At 39.4% G+C, this 13,206-nt stretch overlaps 1 protein-coding gene across 1 annotated transcript in view; it reads right to left on the bottom strand.

The window, feature by feature from the left end:
* Window positions 1-3,809: 3,809 nt before the first annotated feature.
* Window positions 3,810-13,206, bottom strand: part of OPN4 (opsin 4) — a 106,460-nt gene continuing 97,063 nt past the window's right edge. The window contains exon 12 of the mRNA XM_053692864.1: window positions 3,810-4,085. Coding sequence (XP_053548839.1) covers window positions 3,810-4,085 — 276 coding nt within the window. The remainder of the gene's footprint in view (window positions 4,086-13,206) is intronic.

Here is a 13,206-nt window from a genome sequence, read left to right as displayed (position 1 = left end):
TTAATTAACACATTCTGAAAGACCACATGAGAAAATATTGCATGAAACAAATGTGGGTTCATATTTGTGTTTATTGATGTCCCTTTAAGATTTTATAGCAAAAAAAATATACCAATTCTCAAAATCTGAAAAATCAAAGTACTTGAACTAATTCTAATTGATGTAATACTGAACGTGTTATAGAAAATTCAATGATTTTTTTCTTAAATGGAAAACTATTCCTTCTTGTAACAGGCTCATGTGCACTAACCCAAACAAACTCAATCTTCCTTAGCTTATCTTCCTACGACTCCAGGTGACCCACAATTTCAGAGACATTCCTAGCATTGGAGCTCAAGCCTAGTTTCCATCTTTTTCCGTATGTGTTTTATGTACAAAAACCTGAGACTGCCTAAGCCACTCCTATATCACCTTAATCCACAAATTGACCACTCTGACCACTCAAACTTCACCCTTGCTTCACCAGTAATTAATTTTAAAAATGTTGCCTTCCCTTTCACTTTATCCTACACTCAAGATATTTTCTGAAATGTTTCTTGTTTTCCTTTGCCTATTTAAATTTATTTCTTTGTCTACTAACTCTGTGCTAACTTTAAATTCATTAATGTTACATAAAATGATTTAGACACGTGAAATGACATCATGACACTAACAATAAGTCCTTCTGTTTTAATAATACAATGCACCATGTTGAGTTCATGCTGTGTACTGGCCAAGCCTCTATGGATAACTACCTCAGTCTTACTCTGGCCATACAACACTAAAATGAAGAAATCCTGCAAAAAGTCACTTTTGTACATTTCCACAGTCCCCTGAGTTTTCCTACGTCATCTCTAAAACAGATTTCCAACATTAAAACTCTTTGGTATCTGAGGACTTTGGTGAGCAAGTTAAGTTTTCATGGTACCTTTACTAACATCTAGACATATTAACACCGTGTGTACAGCAGTAAAACATAATACAAAGAAGCGGTATGCAAAACACAACAGCTAAAATAAATTAATGGGACACTGATATTAACCTTAATGTTTTACTGAAACACATTAAAAAAGCAACAAAACTATTCTTCCTTTATTTAATTATAACTTGACACACTGAACACACTAGCAGTAAACATCACTTAGCGCAGACCTCCCAACATTTGTTGCTAGGTATTAGGGACAGGAGAGGGTGAGGGGTGCTGTCACTGTTTGGAAGGTGGGGCTGTAGTAGAAGGGGCAATGTCAAGGGTGGGATTGTAGGTGTGTCTGAGTGGTCAGTGGGTGTGTCTAAGGGAAATTCTGCAAATAGGGAAATATGTCTTAGAGGGACAAAGCTCAGAAATAGGGACTGTCCCTCTCAAATAGGGAGAGGCAGGAGGTCTGACAGCAATGTCTTCTCTTCATTGCAATTAACTTTCTATTCTGTCTCTGAAGGTGCTCTAAAGATGCTAGATTTACAGTGTCAAACTATCTCAAGTGGCAAACTCTTCTTGACCCCTTGACTACCTATTCCTTACTTTGTAACACAATGGAGCAATCTTTAGTAGCACAGGGGTTAAATGAATATAAAAGTTCCTAACAAATGTAGGTGTGACAGTATTAAACAGGTTCCTATGAATTACTGTCATATCAGACTTGTACCCAGAGTCTATACGGAGTTGTATAATGTTAGCCGCTTTTGAAGAGCAGTAGAAAATCCTGGAGCACAGGCGCCTTCAGGTTTCTCAAAAGAGGATGAAAAGAACCTTTAAAACAGGTGTAAATAATTAGCAACTTGAATGTCCCTTTAAACATTAGTCTAACTCTATGGGGTCAATTTATCAAGCTAAGGTGGACAGGGGCGTACATACGCACCTCTGTCTGCCACAGCTCATCTCTGGCGGGCTGAATTCCACTGCCGGAATTCAGCATTGCACAAGAACACAATTTTGCGCTCTTGTGCAACGCCGCCCCCTGCCCGCGCACAGCCAATCACGACCAGGAAGGAGCTGGCAATCTCCTCAGTTGGACGAGACCGGGGAGATTGAAATTCACCACCTAAGAGGTGGTGAAGAGTTTAGGGAAGCAGCGTTCTAATCAGGGGCAGACTGATCAGCACCTGGACCGAGGGCCCAGCATGTCTGGGGGCCCACAAATGGCATCTCCATGAGTGCTGCTTAAGCTGGGGCTGACAGCTGTCCTATCAGTAACTAAGCAGTTAAGTGTGGGTTTAGTGAGGCCCTGGCCCCAGAGTGGGGGTCTTATGTCTGGATGTGGAGTTTGTGTCGGGGGGGGGTTCCTAGAGTATGGGGGAGCCCTGTTGGGGATCTGTGTCTGTGAGGTCTATGGAGCGTGGGATCTGGCCCTGGAGGTTGGGGGCCCTGCCTCTGGCCCTTGATGTGGGGGTCATGGCCCTGGAGGTTTGGGGGCCTGGTAGGGGTAAGGAGGCTGCCATGTTCATTTGCATAGATTTGCGTCATTGTGAGACAGTGGGGGCCCTTCCCTCATTTTTGCCCAGGGCCCTGAATGGTCTCATCTGCCCCTGGGGCTTCATTAATACGGACTGCAGGTTCTCACAAGAGTCGTTAGGGTGCGAATCGTTTAATAAATCAACCCCTATGCACTATTTTTACTAAAACAAACTGGGAGCACAGACTATTTTAAAAGGACAGTCTACTTGAAAATTGTTCTTTAACCCTTTGGCTGCTAAGCCATTTCCCACCTGGGTGCTAATATTTTCTTTTAATTTTTGAAATTTTTGATTTTTTTTTAAACTTTTTAATTTTTTTTTTACAGACCCCCAATACTTACACTGTTGGAAAGGTTAGGCGATTACCTTTCCAACAGTGGGTCTTCGTGGTCTGTAGCTGCTTAGATGCCTGAGATACAGGCTTCTAAGCAGCATGCCCCCTCCTCCTATACTTAACATTGTTAAGTATAAATAAAGTTGCGCGGTGATGTCATTACGTAATTGCACGTGACGTCACCACGCATCACGTGAAGCCCCGGCGATGCCTGTCACTCTACAGGCACGATCGCCGGGGTAGGAGCAGTAAGGAGCCCCCAGATCTCCCTCAAGGTGGGAGAGTGCTCATGTCGGCTCTGAGCCGTCATTAGCACCAGAGTGAGAAACTCTGTGACGGCTCAGAGCCGTCATTAGCACTCAAAGGGTTAAAAAGATAGATAACCCCTTTATTACCCATTCACAAGTTTTGCATAACCAACACAGTTATATAAATACACTTTTTACCTCTGTGATTACTTTGTATCTAAGCCTCTGCAGACTGCCCCCTTATTTCAGTGTTTTTTACAAACTTACATTTTAGCGAATCAGTGCTGTCACATGCGTAACTCCCCAGAAGTGAGCACAATGTTATCTATAAGGCATACACAAGCTAACATTGTTTGGCTGTGAAAAGATAATAAAATGCACTGAGAGGCAGCCTGCTGGGGCTTAGAAACAGGCAGACATTTAGAGGTTTAGAGGTTATAAAGAATATTAATATAAAAATGTTGGTTGTACAAAGCTGGAGAATGAGTAGTAAAGGCGTTACCTATCTTTTTAAACAATACTATTTTTTTAAGTAGACTGTGCCTTTAATTTCGCTGCTTTGATCAAAATTGCTTCTATGTCAACATTTCACAACAATATTCCTATGTACAAGAGCTACGCCCACAACTAATTTTATCTTCTGAGATTGGAGAAGAAATCTAGTATGGGCTCAAAATGTAAAACATCTCCAAAATTACTACATTAATTAGGAGCTAAAATATATATATATACACTTTTGAAATCAAATTACAGTTAATGTCAGAGTCCCAATAAGTATCGTAGACATTGTTTTTATTTTATAGACTATTTCCTAGAGACGATGTAATGCTAATCTCAGGTATAGTCTCAGTAGAGATGGTGGCTATAGATGCAGCCTGATTATTTTTATCCATATCGTTTTTGGCATCAGTCTGAAGATCCTCATTGTTGACCCTATGACAAGGCAGCGTTGTGTTGTGTTCAGCAGTTGTTGCATTGCTGTAGGTTACGACAATGCTGGGGATCCGTGATAATGCTCCTCGGGTGAATGAGTCTCCCCTGCGCTGTCCGTAGCCATTTAGACTTTTACCTATCTAAAGAATCAATAGAGAAACATGTCAGCATGCAATTGTCTGCAATTCCTTTACAGCTTATTTAAAATTACATTTTAATGTAAAATTTCAAGACTAATTCATTACAGCATGACATGTAAATGTTGCATTGCTGATCCTAGCAAATAAAGAAACTATACAGATAAAGTCTTGATCTGGAGCTGCAAGGATTGGTCAAAACAACAAGCGATTAGTGGCTTCTTGCAACTGGCTGACAAGCTCTATTCAGCTCTGTAGCTGCAATCCTTGCAGCTCCCAAATGGGACTTTACCCATGTGTTTATAACCGATTTGCAGTCATAACCAGCATAGGCCTAGATTACAAGTACACAGCAATCGATTGTGCAGGCTGCATTATCTTGGGCACAAAGAATGATGCACAATTTGGAATTTCAAGTGGATAGTTAAAAATGTAAACCAAGTTACTTAAAGGGACACTGAACCCACATTTTTTCTTTCGGGATTCAGATAGAGCATGACATTTTAAGCAAATTTCTAATTTTCTCCTATTATCACATTTTCTTCATTCTCTTGGTATCTTTATTTGAAATGAAAGAATGTAAGTTTAGATGCCGGCCCATTTGTGAACAATCTGGTTTGTTCTTGCTGATTGGTGGATAAATTCCACAAATGATTTTGAAGAAACAGCACACCTTTGCTTTTTCAGTGGGGCACGGAACAAAACGGACTTGCCAGGTCCCAGTCAATCCAGATTCAAAGAGTATTCCAGCCACCAAGTTTTCTTAAAGGGACAGTATACACTCATTTTCATATAACTGCATGTAATATACACTACTATAAAGAATAAGATGCACAGATACTGATATAAAAATCCAGTATAAAACTGTTTAAAAACTTACTTAGAAGCTGTCACTTTGGCTCTGTTGAAAAGGTAGCTGGAAAGCCCACTGCAAGTGGCAAATAAGACACTCCCCCCCTCCCCCTTCTTTTGCATATGAAAAGACCCTTTACACAAACAGGAGCAAGCTGGAGTAGGTAGTCGAGCGTATTCACATAAAACTTTGGGGCTTGGTTAGGAGTCTGAAAATCAGAGCAATGTTATTTAAAAATAAGCAAAACTATACATTAATTAAAAAAAAAAACTTTATGGGCTATATAAATAGATTATCTACAAAACATTTATGCAAAGAAAAAATGAGTGTATAATGTCCCTTTAAAAGACCTTTATTTTACATAGGGTCCCAAACAAACAGTTAAAACGTTTCAAGCCACACCAGGCTCTTAATCATGTATATGCATGTATATACATGATTAAGAGCCTGGTGTGGCTTGAAACTTGGTGGCTGGAATACTCTTTGAATCTGGTGGATAAATTCCCCCACCAATAAAAAAGTGCTGTCCAGAGTCTGAACCAAAAAAACAAAAGCTTAGATGCCTTATTTTTCAAATAAAGATAGCAAGAGAACAAAGACAAATTGATAATAGGAGTAAATTAGAAAGTTGCTTAAAATTGCATGCTCTATCTATATCTCAAAATAAAAAATGTGGGTTCAGTGTCCCTTTAACTTATTTAGCATTCCCTATACATTAACTGGATAAAGCATATCATGCTATTAGCGTGCCCTATACTTCTACTGGATAAAGCAGATCATGCTATTAGTGTGCCCTATACTTCTACTGGATAAAGCAGAGCATGCTATTAGTGTGCCCTATACTTCTACTGGATAAAGCAGATCATGCTATTAGTGTGCCCTATACTTTACTGAATAAAGCAGATCATGCTATTAGCGTGCCCTATACTTCTACTGGATAAAGCAGAGCATGCTATTAGCATGCCCTATACTTCTAATGGATAAAGCAGATCATGCTATTAGTGTGCCCTATACTTCTACTGGATAAAGAAGATCATGCTATTAGTGTGCCCTATACTTCTAATGGATAAAGCAGAGCATGCTATTAGCGTGCCCTATACTTCTACTGGATAAAGCAGAGCATGCTATTAGCGTGCCCTATACTTCTACTGGATAAAGCAGAGCATGCTATTAGTGTGCCCTATACTTCTACTGGATAAAGCAGAGCATGCTATTAGTGTGCCCTATACTTCTACTGGATAAAGCAGAGCATGCTATTAGTGTGCCCTATACTTCTACTGGATAAAGCAGATCATGCTATTAGCGTGCCCTATACTTCTACTGGATAAAGCAGATCATGCTATTAGCGTGCCCTATACTTCTACTGGAAACAGCAGAGCATGCTATTAGCGTGCCCTTTACTTCTACTGGATAAAGCAGATCATGCTATTAGTGTGCCCTTTACTTCTACTGGATAAAGCAGAGCATGCTATTAGTGTGCCCTATACTTCTACTGGATAAAATAGATCATGCTATTAGTGTGCCCTATACTTCTACTGGATAAAGCAGAGCATGCTATTAGCGTGCCCTTTACTTCTACTGGATAAAGCAGATCATGCTATTAGCGTGCCCTATACTTCTACTGGATAAAGCAGAGCATGCTATTAGTGTGCCCTATACTTCTACTGCATAAAGCAGATCATGCTATTAGCGTGCCCTATACTTCTACTGGATAAAGCAGATCATGCTATTAGCGTGCCCTATACTTCTACTGGATAAAGCAGAGCATGCTATTAGCGTGCCCTATACTTCTATTGGATAAAGCAGATCATGCTATTAGTGTGCCCTATACTTCTACTGGATAAAGCAGATCATGCTATTAGTGTGCCCTATACTTCTACTGGATAAAGCAGATCATGCTATTAGTGCGCCCTATACTTCTACTGGATAAAGCAGATCATGCTATTAGTGTGCCCTATACTTCTACTGGATAAAGCAGAGCATGCTATTAGCGTGCCCTATACTTCTACTAGATAAAGCAGATCATGCTATTAGTGTGCCCTATACTTCTACTGGATAAAGCAGATCATGCTATTAGTGTGCCCTATACTTCTACTGCATAAAGCAGATCATGCTATTAGTGTGCCCTATACTTCTAATGGATAAAGCAGATCATGCTATTAGTGTGCCCTATACTTCTACTGCATAAAGCAGATCATGCTATTAGAGTGCCCTATACTTCTACTGGATAAAGCAGAGCATGCTATTAGCGTGCCCTATACTTCTACTGGATAAAGCAGAGCATGCTATTAGCGTGCCCTATACTTCTACTGGATAAAGCAGAGCATGCTATTAGCGTGCCCTATACTTCTACTGGATAAAGCAGAGCATGCTATTAGCGTGCTCTATACTTCTACTGGATAAAGCAGAGCATGCTATTAGCGTGCCCTATACTTCTACTGGATAAAGCAGAGCATGCTATTAGTGTGCCCTATACTTTACTGGATAAAGCAGAGCATGCTATTAGTGTGTCCTATACTTCTACTGGAAACAGCAGAGCATGCTATTAGCGTGCCCTATACTTCTACTGCATAAAGCAGATCATGCTATTAGCGTGCCCTATACTTCTACTGGATAAAGCAGATCATGCTATTAGCGTGCCCTATACTTCTACTGGATAAAGCAGAGCATGCTATTAGCGTGCCCTATACTTCTACTGGATAAAGCAGATCATGCTATTAGTGTGCCCTATACTTCTACTGGATAAATAGATAAAAATGGTGGTATTCTAGCGCTAAGAATGCCCTAAGCTGTAACCGAAAAATGGGGTCTAACCTCCCCCAAAAAAAAGTAATACTAAGACACAGGGAGCGGTACAGCGCCAGAAGGCCAAGGGACAAATATACAAAACTGCCGATACGTTTAAAAATGTGGATTTATTACAATCAGATAAAATAATAAATTGTACAATAAGATAAAACCAAGTGGTGTAGTGGCAAAAATTGCCAAACAAGTATTAAAACATATATAAAACCATAGGACGGTTAGTGGATTTAAAAAACTGTAAAATCAGAAATACCTTGGCATTCATATAATTAACGTAGAAGTCTAGGGTACATAAAAAGGTTGATAGCGCTGTCTGAGAATTCAATGGGTGGGATGTGGTGGGTCAGTGGAGTAGGTTATGGATCCATATTTAGTGTACACTGTGGTGAAGTGTGGGAGGTGCGTGCAGAGTTATGCAAAATTATGAGAGTAACCCTTTTCAGAGTAGACCTGGATGTGGATGCTTAAAAGCTACCAGAGAACAAATATAATGTAGCAAAATACAACACAGTAAAAGTGGTTACAGGTGGAATGTGACAAAGTGCAACACAGTGGAAATAATAAAATTGGATGAAAAATCACAAATAAAAAGTACACATGAATAAATGTCGAATGAGAACTAGGACTCCGACATAAAAACAAAAGATATCCAATCAAAAATAGTGAGGGGTCCTAAAAAAAAACAAAAAACCAATAGGATGAAAATTAAAAGTCAAATTATTAGTCAATGAAAAATCCAAAAAATGAAAAATCCAAAAAATGATGCTCAACAAAGGAGGGATGGAGAACAAAGTGAGTGCGAAAATCGGTGCGAAAAAAACGGAAAAAACAGGCATAAAAAGTTAATCCATTTGTTATCCAAATTGTGACCAATAGGTGATCCAAATATATCACAGTGGTGATAAAAAATTAAAGTCTAATCACAACAAAGCCAGGTGAAAAAAAGGAATATAAAATAAAGTGTAATGGGTGAGACAAGGTAAATTCCAGGGATCCCAATGAACTTTAGGCAATCAGCGGCTCAATATTGTCGTCCCTAGTAGATTCCTGCAACCCAAAATAACAACATAGCGTAATACAGTAAAAAATAGTAATAATAGAGTAGAAAAGATGCTTACCAAAGGGTCTACGCGTTTCGGTCCTCAAAAGACCTTTTTCAAGACTGATCCAGTGGTAAGCAAAGCATCTTTAAATAGGGGTTTGCTGGAATACCTGGATGTGGCTTACAAAACATTCCACTTCCGGTTCCGCTTGGTTTTTGGAAATAAAGTTGCTTTAATTGTCAAATATATGGATTGTTTGTCAATATATTTCATGTCATATAAGGGGTATTTCAGTGAACATGCTTATGGCAACATTATTGCATGTATTTGGATGTATCAAAAAACGGAAAGCGAAAGTCGTGACATCACTTCCGGTTTACGGACCAGACTGGCATGCCTCTGTATCCTCACCTGATATTCAGTACATCCAAATTAAACAACTGTTGCAGCATGCTAACCAATTAGCGGCGATATCCCCAGACCCCCCGCCCCTATGGGCACTCGCAAAAAGAAACACAATTGTCAGTTGGAGATGCCATATGTATCTCTTAAGTGTATTTTGCAACACTTATGGTAATCGAAAGCAGCTAAAAATAAAATACAATACAGAGCATGGTCACTTTTTGGACCGTCTTTGTATATTGGAAGTTGCGAGTGCCCTATTTTGGACTCAACGGGTCTTGATATATATTCATACATGTGTACAGTATATGACATCATCATAACATCATGGCCCAATTTCTTATTAGGCAGGGTATTTTGGTCAAATAACAGTACATCTTGTAATCCACATTTTGAAAAGTGGATTGATATGGTGCCTTGGGTTATCGTGAACTGGTACCAGGCAGTGGTTTTGCTATAATTTTTCTATGGTATAGAGACCAATCGTTCATAGGTGGTGCCTATGATCGGATTGCTTATGTTGGTAATATTGAGGAGATGTTTTTCGCTACAGAACAAAAATCTATTGGATGTGATATAGCATTTACTTTAGAAAATAACAGTTAGGGTTGGAAATGTTATCCTAATATGGGTACTCAAATATATTTTATTTTAGTGTTTGTTAAGTGTGAGGTTAATTGTAGGTGTATCTTAGCCCGTTTGGACCTTTTTTTTATATATATTATCAATCAAGAGGCAATAACTTAGAGAAATAGGAGCGGACTAGACTTTTAAGGTCAAAATTGGGGTTATTCTATATTTAGTTGTTACTTTAATGAGAGGTTGGTGGATTGGCATTTTGAAGTCGAGCATAATATCGGGTGTCACTTACATATAAGGAGAACTGATGAATGTGTATGAGCAGGGATTGATGAACCTATCGGGTTAAAATTGGACCCGACATAGCATTTATGTAGAGGGAACTTCTATTATGTAATCGTAGGGTAATATACCATTTGTCCTGTTATATCTAGGAGTGCGTGTAGTAATTCTTTTAAGAGGGAAGGTATTCCTAACTAACTATCTAAGGTTCAGATAAGTTTAAGTAAGATGTTTTCATGTATGGGGGAGGAAAGTTGGTGAGACCTAACGTTTGATTTGAATCATAGGTGGGCATAGGAGTGGGTTCTCATTACTGATTAAAGAGGTGGGCCAGGTCCTCTTTATTGTTTAGACCTTTTGGGTGTAGGCAGTCCAAAAGGAAAATCCATTTCGACTCTGCCCTGAGAAGGATTTTTTCAAAGTCCCCTCCCCTCCAATCTTTCATTATTTTTTGTATGCCCATGAATCTCATCTCCTGTATTCTGCCATTGTGTTTATCTGAAAAATGTTTATATAGTATGGTGTCCTTATTTTGTTTTTCGATCAGTAATATATGCTCTCTCAGCCTATCTCTGAGGCTTCTTGAAGTCTGGCCAACATACTGGAGGCCACAGGAACACTCGATGAGATAGATGACCCCTGTGTCTTTGCATCTGATAAGGTCCTTAATTGTAAATTCTTCTCCAGTTTGGAATGAATGGACTTGTTTAGTCTTAATCCCTCTCTTGCAAGCTTTACAAGAGTGGCATGGGAAATACCCTTTCAGTGGTTTTCCCTGTAAGTCGTGTGTTTTTGTTTTTTTCTTTCGAGGCAAGCTTGGAGCTAATACGTTTTTTAGGTTACTTGTTTTTTTATATACAAAGCTGGGTCGATCAGGGAGTAAGTTCCCAATGATCTCGTCGTCTTTCAGCAGATGCCAGTGTTTTTTAAAAATTTTTTCCATAATATATCTGTTACTGCTGTACTCTGTGATCATTGGTACATTGAGTCTTCCTTCTGTCCCGTATCCTTTCTTTTCTTTGTACTTTGTTAGATCTTTCCTTTCCACCTTTCTTACTTCCTCTATCTTGAGGTTTAGATCTTCTTCCTTATAGCCCCGTTCTACAAACTTTTCTTTTAGGCGGGTCACTTGTTTCTCCCAAGTCTGGATATTCTAACAGTTTTTTCGAACTCTTAAAAATTGACTTTTGGGGATGTTGTTTATCCATTTTTCATGATGGCAACTATTGTAATGCACATAGTTGTTACTATCAACTGTTTTGAAGTGCGTGGACGTTTCCCATTTGCTATTGTGGACTTCTATTTTTAAGTCCAGGAAGACTATTTCTTTTGGGCTCCAAATGTGGGTAAACTTTAGATTTAGAACATTTTTGTTCATAATCTCAATAGTATGTATGAGGTCTTGGGTTGTACCTTTCCAGATGATAAGAATATCATCGATATATCTGCGGTAGAGGACCAGGTCCGCGCTCGCTGGGCAGGAGTCCCAGAATATACTCTCCCATTTGCCCATATATAAGTTGGCATAGCTGGGCGCGAACCTGGTCCCCATAGCTGTACCGCAGATTTGTTGGTAGTATATTCCTTCATTGCAGAAGTAGTTGTGCTGTAGAATGTGTTGAATACTGTTCAATATAAACTTGGCCTGATCTTCCAACATCAGGGGATCTTTATCCAAGAACCATTTTATTGCTTCAAGTCCCTCTTTGTGGGGTATGCTGGTATATAAGGCGGCTACATCACAGGTGGCCATGATGTAGCCTTCTTCCCACGGGATCTCTTCCAGGATGTTTAGAACCTGTGTGGAATCTTTCAAGTATGATGGGAGGGCCTTTACGTACTTCTGAAGATGTTGGTCGACGTATTCGGACAAGTTACTTGTGAGTGACCCGATTCCAGAAATAATCGGACGTCCGGGAGGGTCCATCAGGGTTTTATGTATCTTGGGTAAATGGTATATTATCGGTGTCATCGGATGTTTTATGTCTAGATATCTATGCTCTTTTTCGTTCAAAATGCCGGAATTTTTGGCTGTTTTGAGAAGTTCCTTGAGTTCTTCTTGATATTGTTTCACAGGATTATTCCTAAGCTTTAGATATGTTTTTTGGTCGTCGAGAAGACGTTGGTTCTCTGCATTGTATTTTTCCCTGTCGAGAATAACGATGCCCCCGCCTTTATCGGCTGGCTTAATCGTTAGTTGGTTGTTCGCCTCAAGTTTCCTGATGGTCTCTGTATGTTGTTTGGTTAGGTTGTGTTTAATCTTTTTCAAACTCTTTTGTTTGACATCTCTAATATCTTTGGTGACCATGATTTCAAATGCGTCAATGGCATTTCCTTTAGCATGAGTGGGATAGAAGCTGGACTTAGGTTTGAGTCCCGTGTGGATATATGGATCTTCAGCATCAGCTGAGGTGTAGCTTCTGGGTATCGTTGTATCAAGAGCAGTTTTTAGGAAGTACCTTTTTAAGGTTAATTTCCTTATAAAATCCTTGGTACTCATAAATGTTTGGAATTTATCCATGCTCCTTGCCGGAGCAAAAGAGAGGGCATACTTCAGAACTTCCTTCTCTTCTTTTTTTATTTCGTATGAACTAAGGTTGAAGATTCCATCTTCAGTGGCCCTCTTATCGGATCCACGAGATGATGAAGGTATTTGTGTAAGATCCTTATTATCAGTTGCCCCATCGCTTGTTATTGGGGTCTTATTTCTCTTTGTTTTATTTCCCCCACGTTTGCCTCTTGTCTTCTTTTTTTGTCTCCTTTGTGGTTCAGAGGTCTCCTCCTCTAATTCTTTCTCTTGTCCTTTACTGCTGGTTGATTCATTTTTAAAAAATTGAGGATGAGGCGATTTGGTTTAAAATCGTCCCTGAGTTTGTATCGGCATTCGACAGGCTTCTGTTGGGATATCCGTTCTGTCTATCAGACATATCTGGTTTTCTACAGTTCGTCATATCATGTGGTTTATAAGAACTTTTTTCATATTCTCCATGTGTTCCATCTCTTCTTGGCATGTCAGAATTTGCCCAATTCCCATGCCTCGAACTAGTGAAGTAGTCATTATTTTGATCTCCTCCATGTTTTTGGACATCATAATAGTTTTGGGGATAATTTCCCCTATCATCTCTATAGTGTCGTCTTGGGCCTCTTCTGTAGTTCCATG

This window comes from Bombina bombina, chromosome 9 (genome assembly GCF_027579735.1).
Source record: "Bombina bombina isolate aBomBom1 chromosome 9, aBomBom1.pri, whole genome shotgun sequence".
NCBI lineage: Eukaryota > Metazoa > Chordata > Amphibia > Anura > Bombinatoridae > Bombina > Bombina bombina.
The sequence above is the reverse complement of the archived record's forward strand: the minus strand, read 5'-3'. Positions and strand labels throughout refer to the sequence as shown.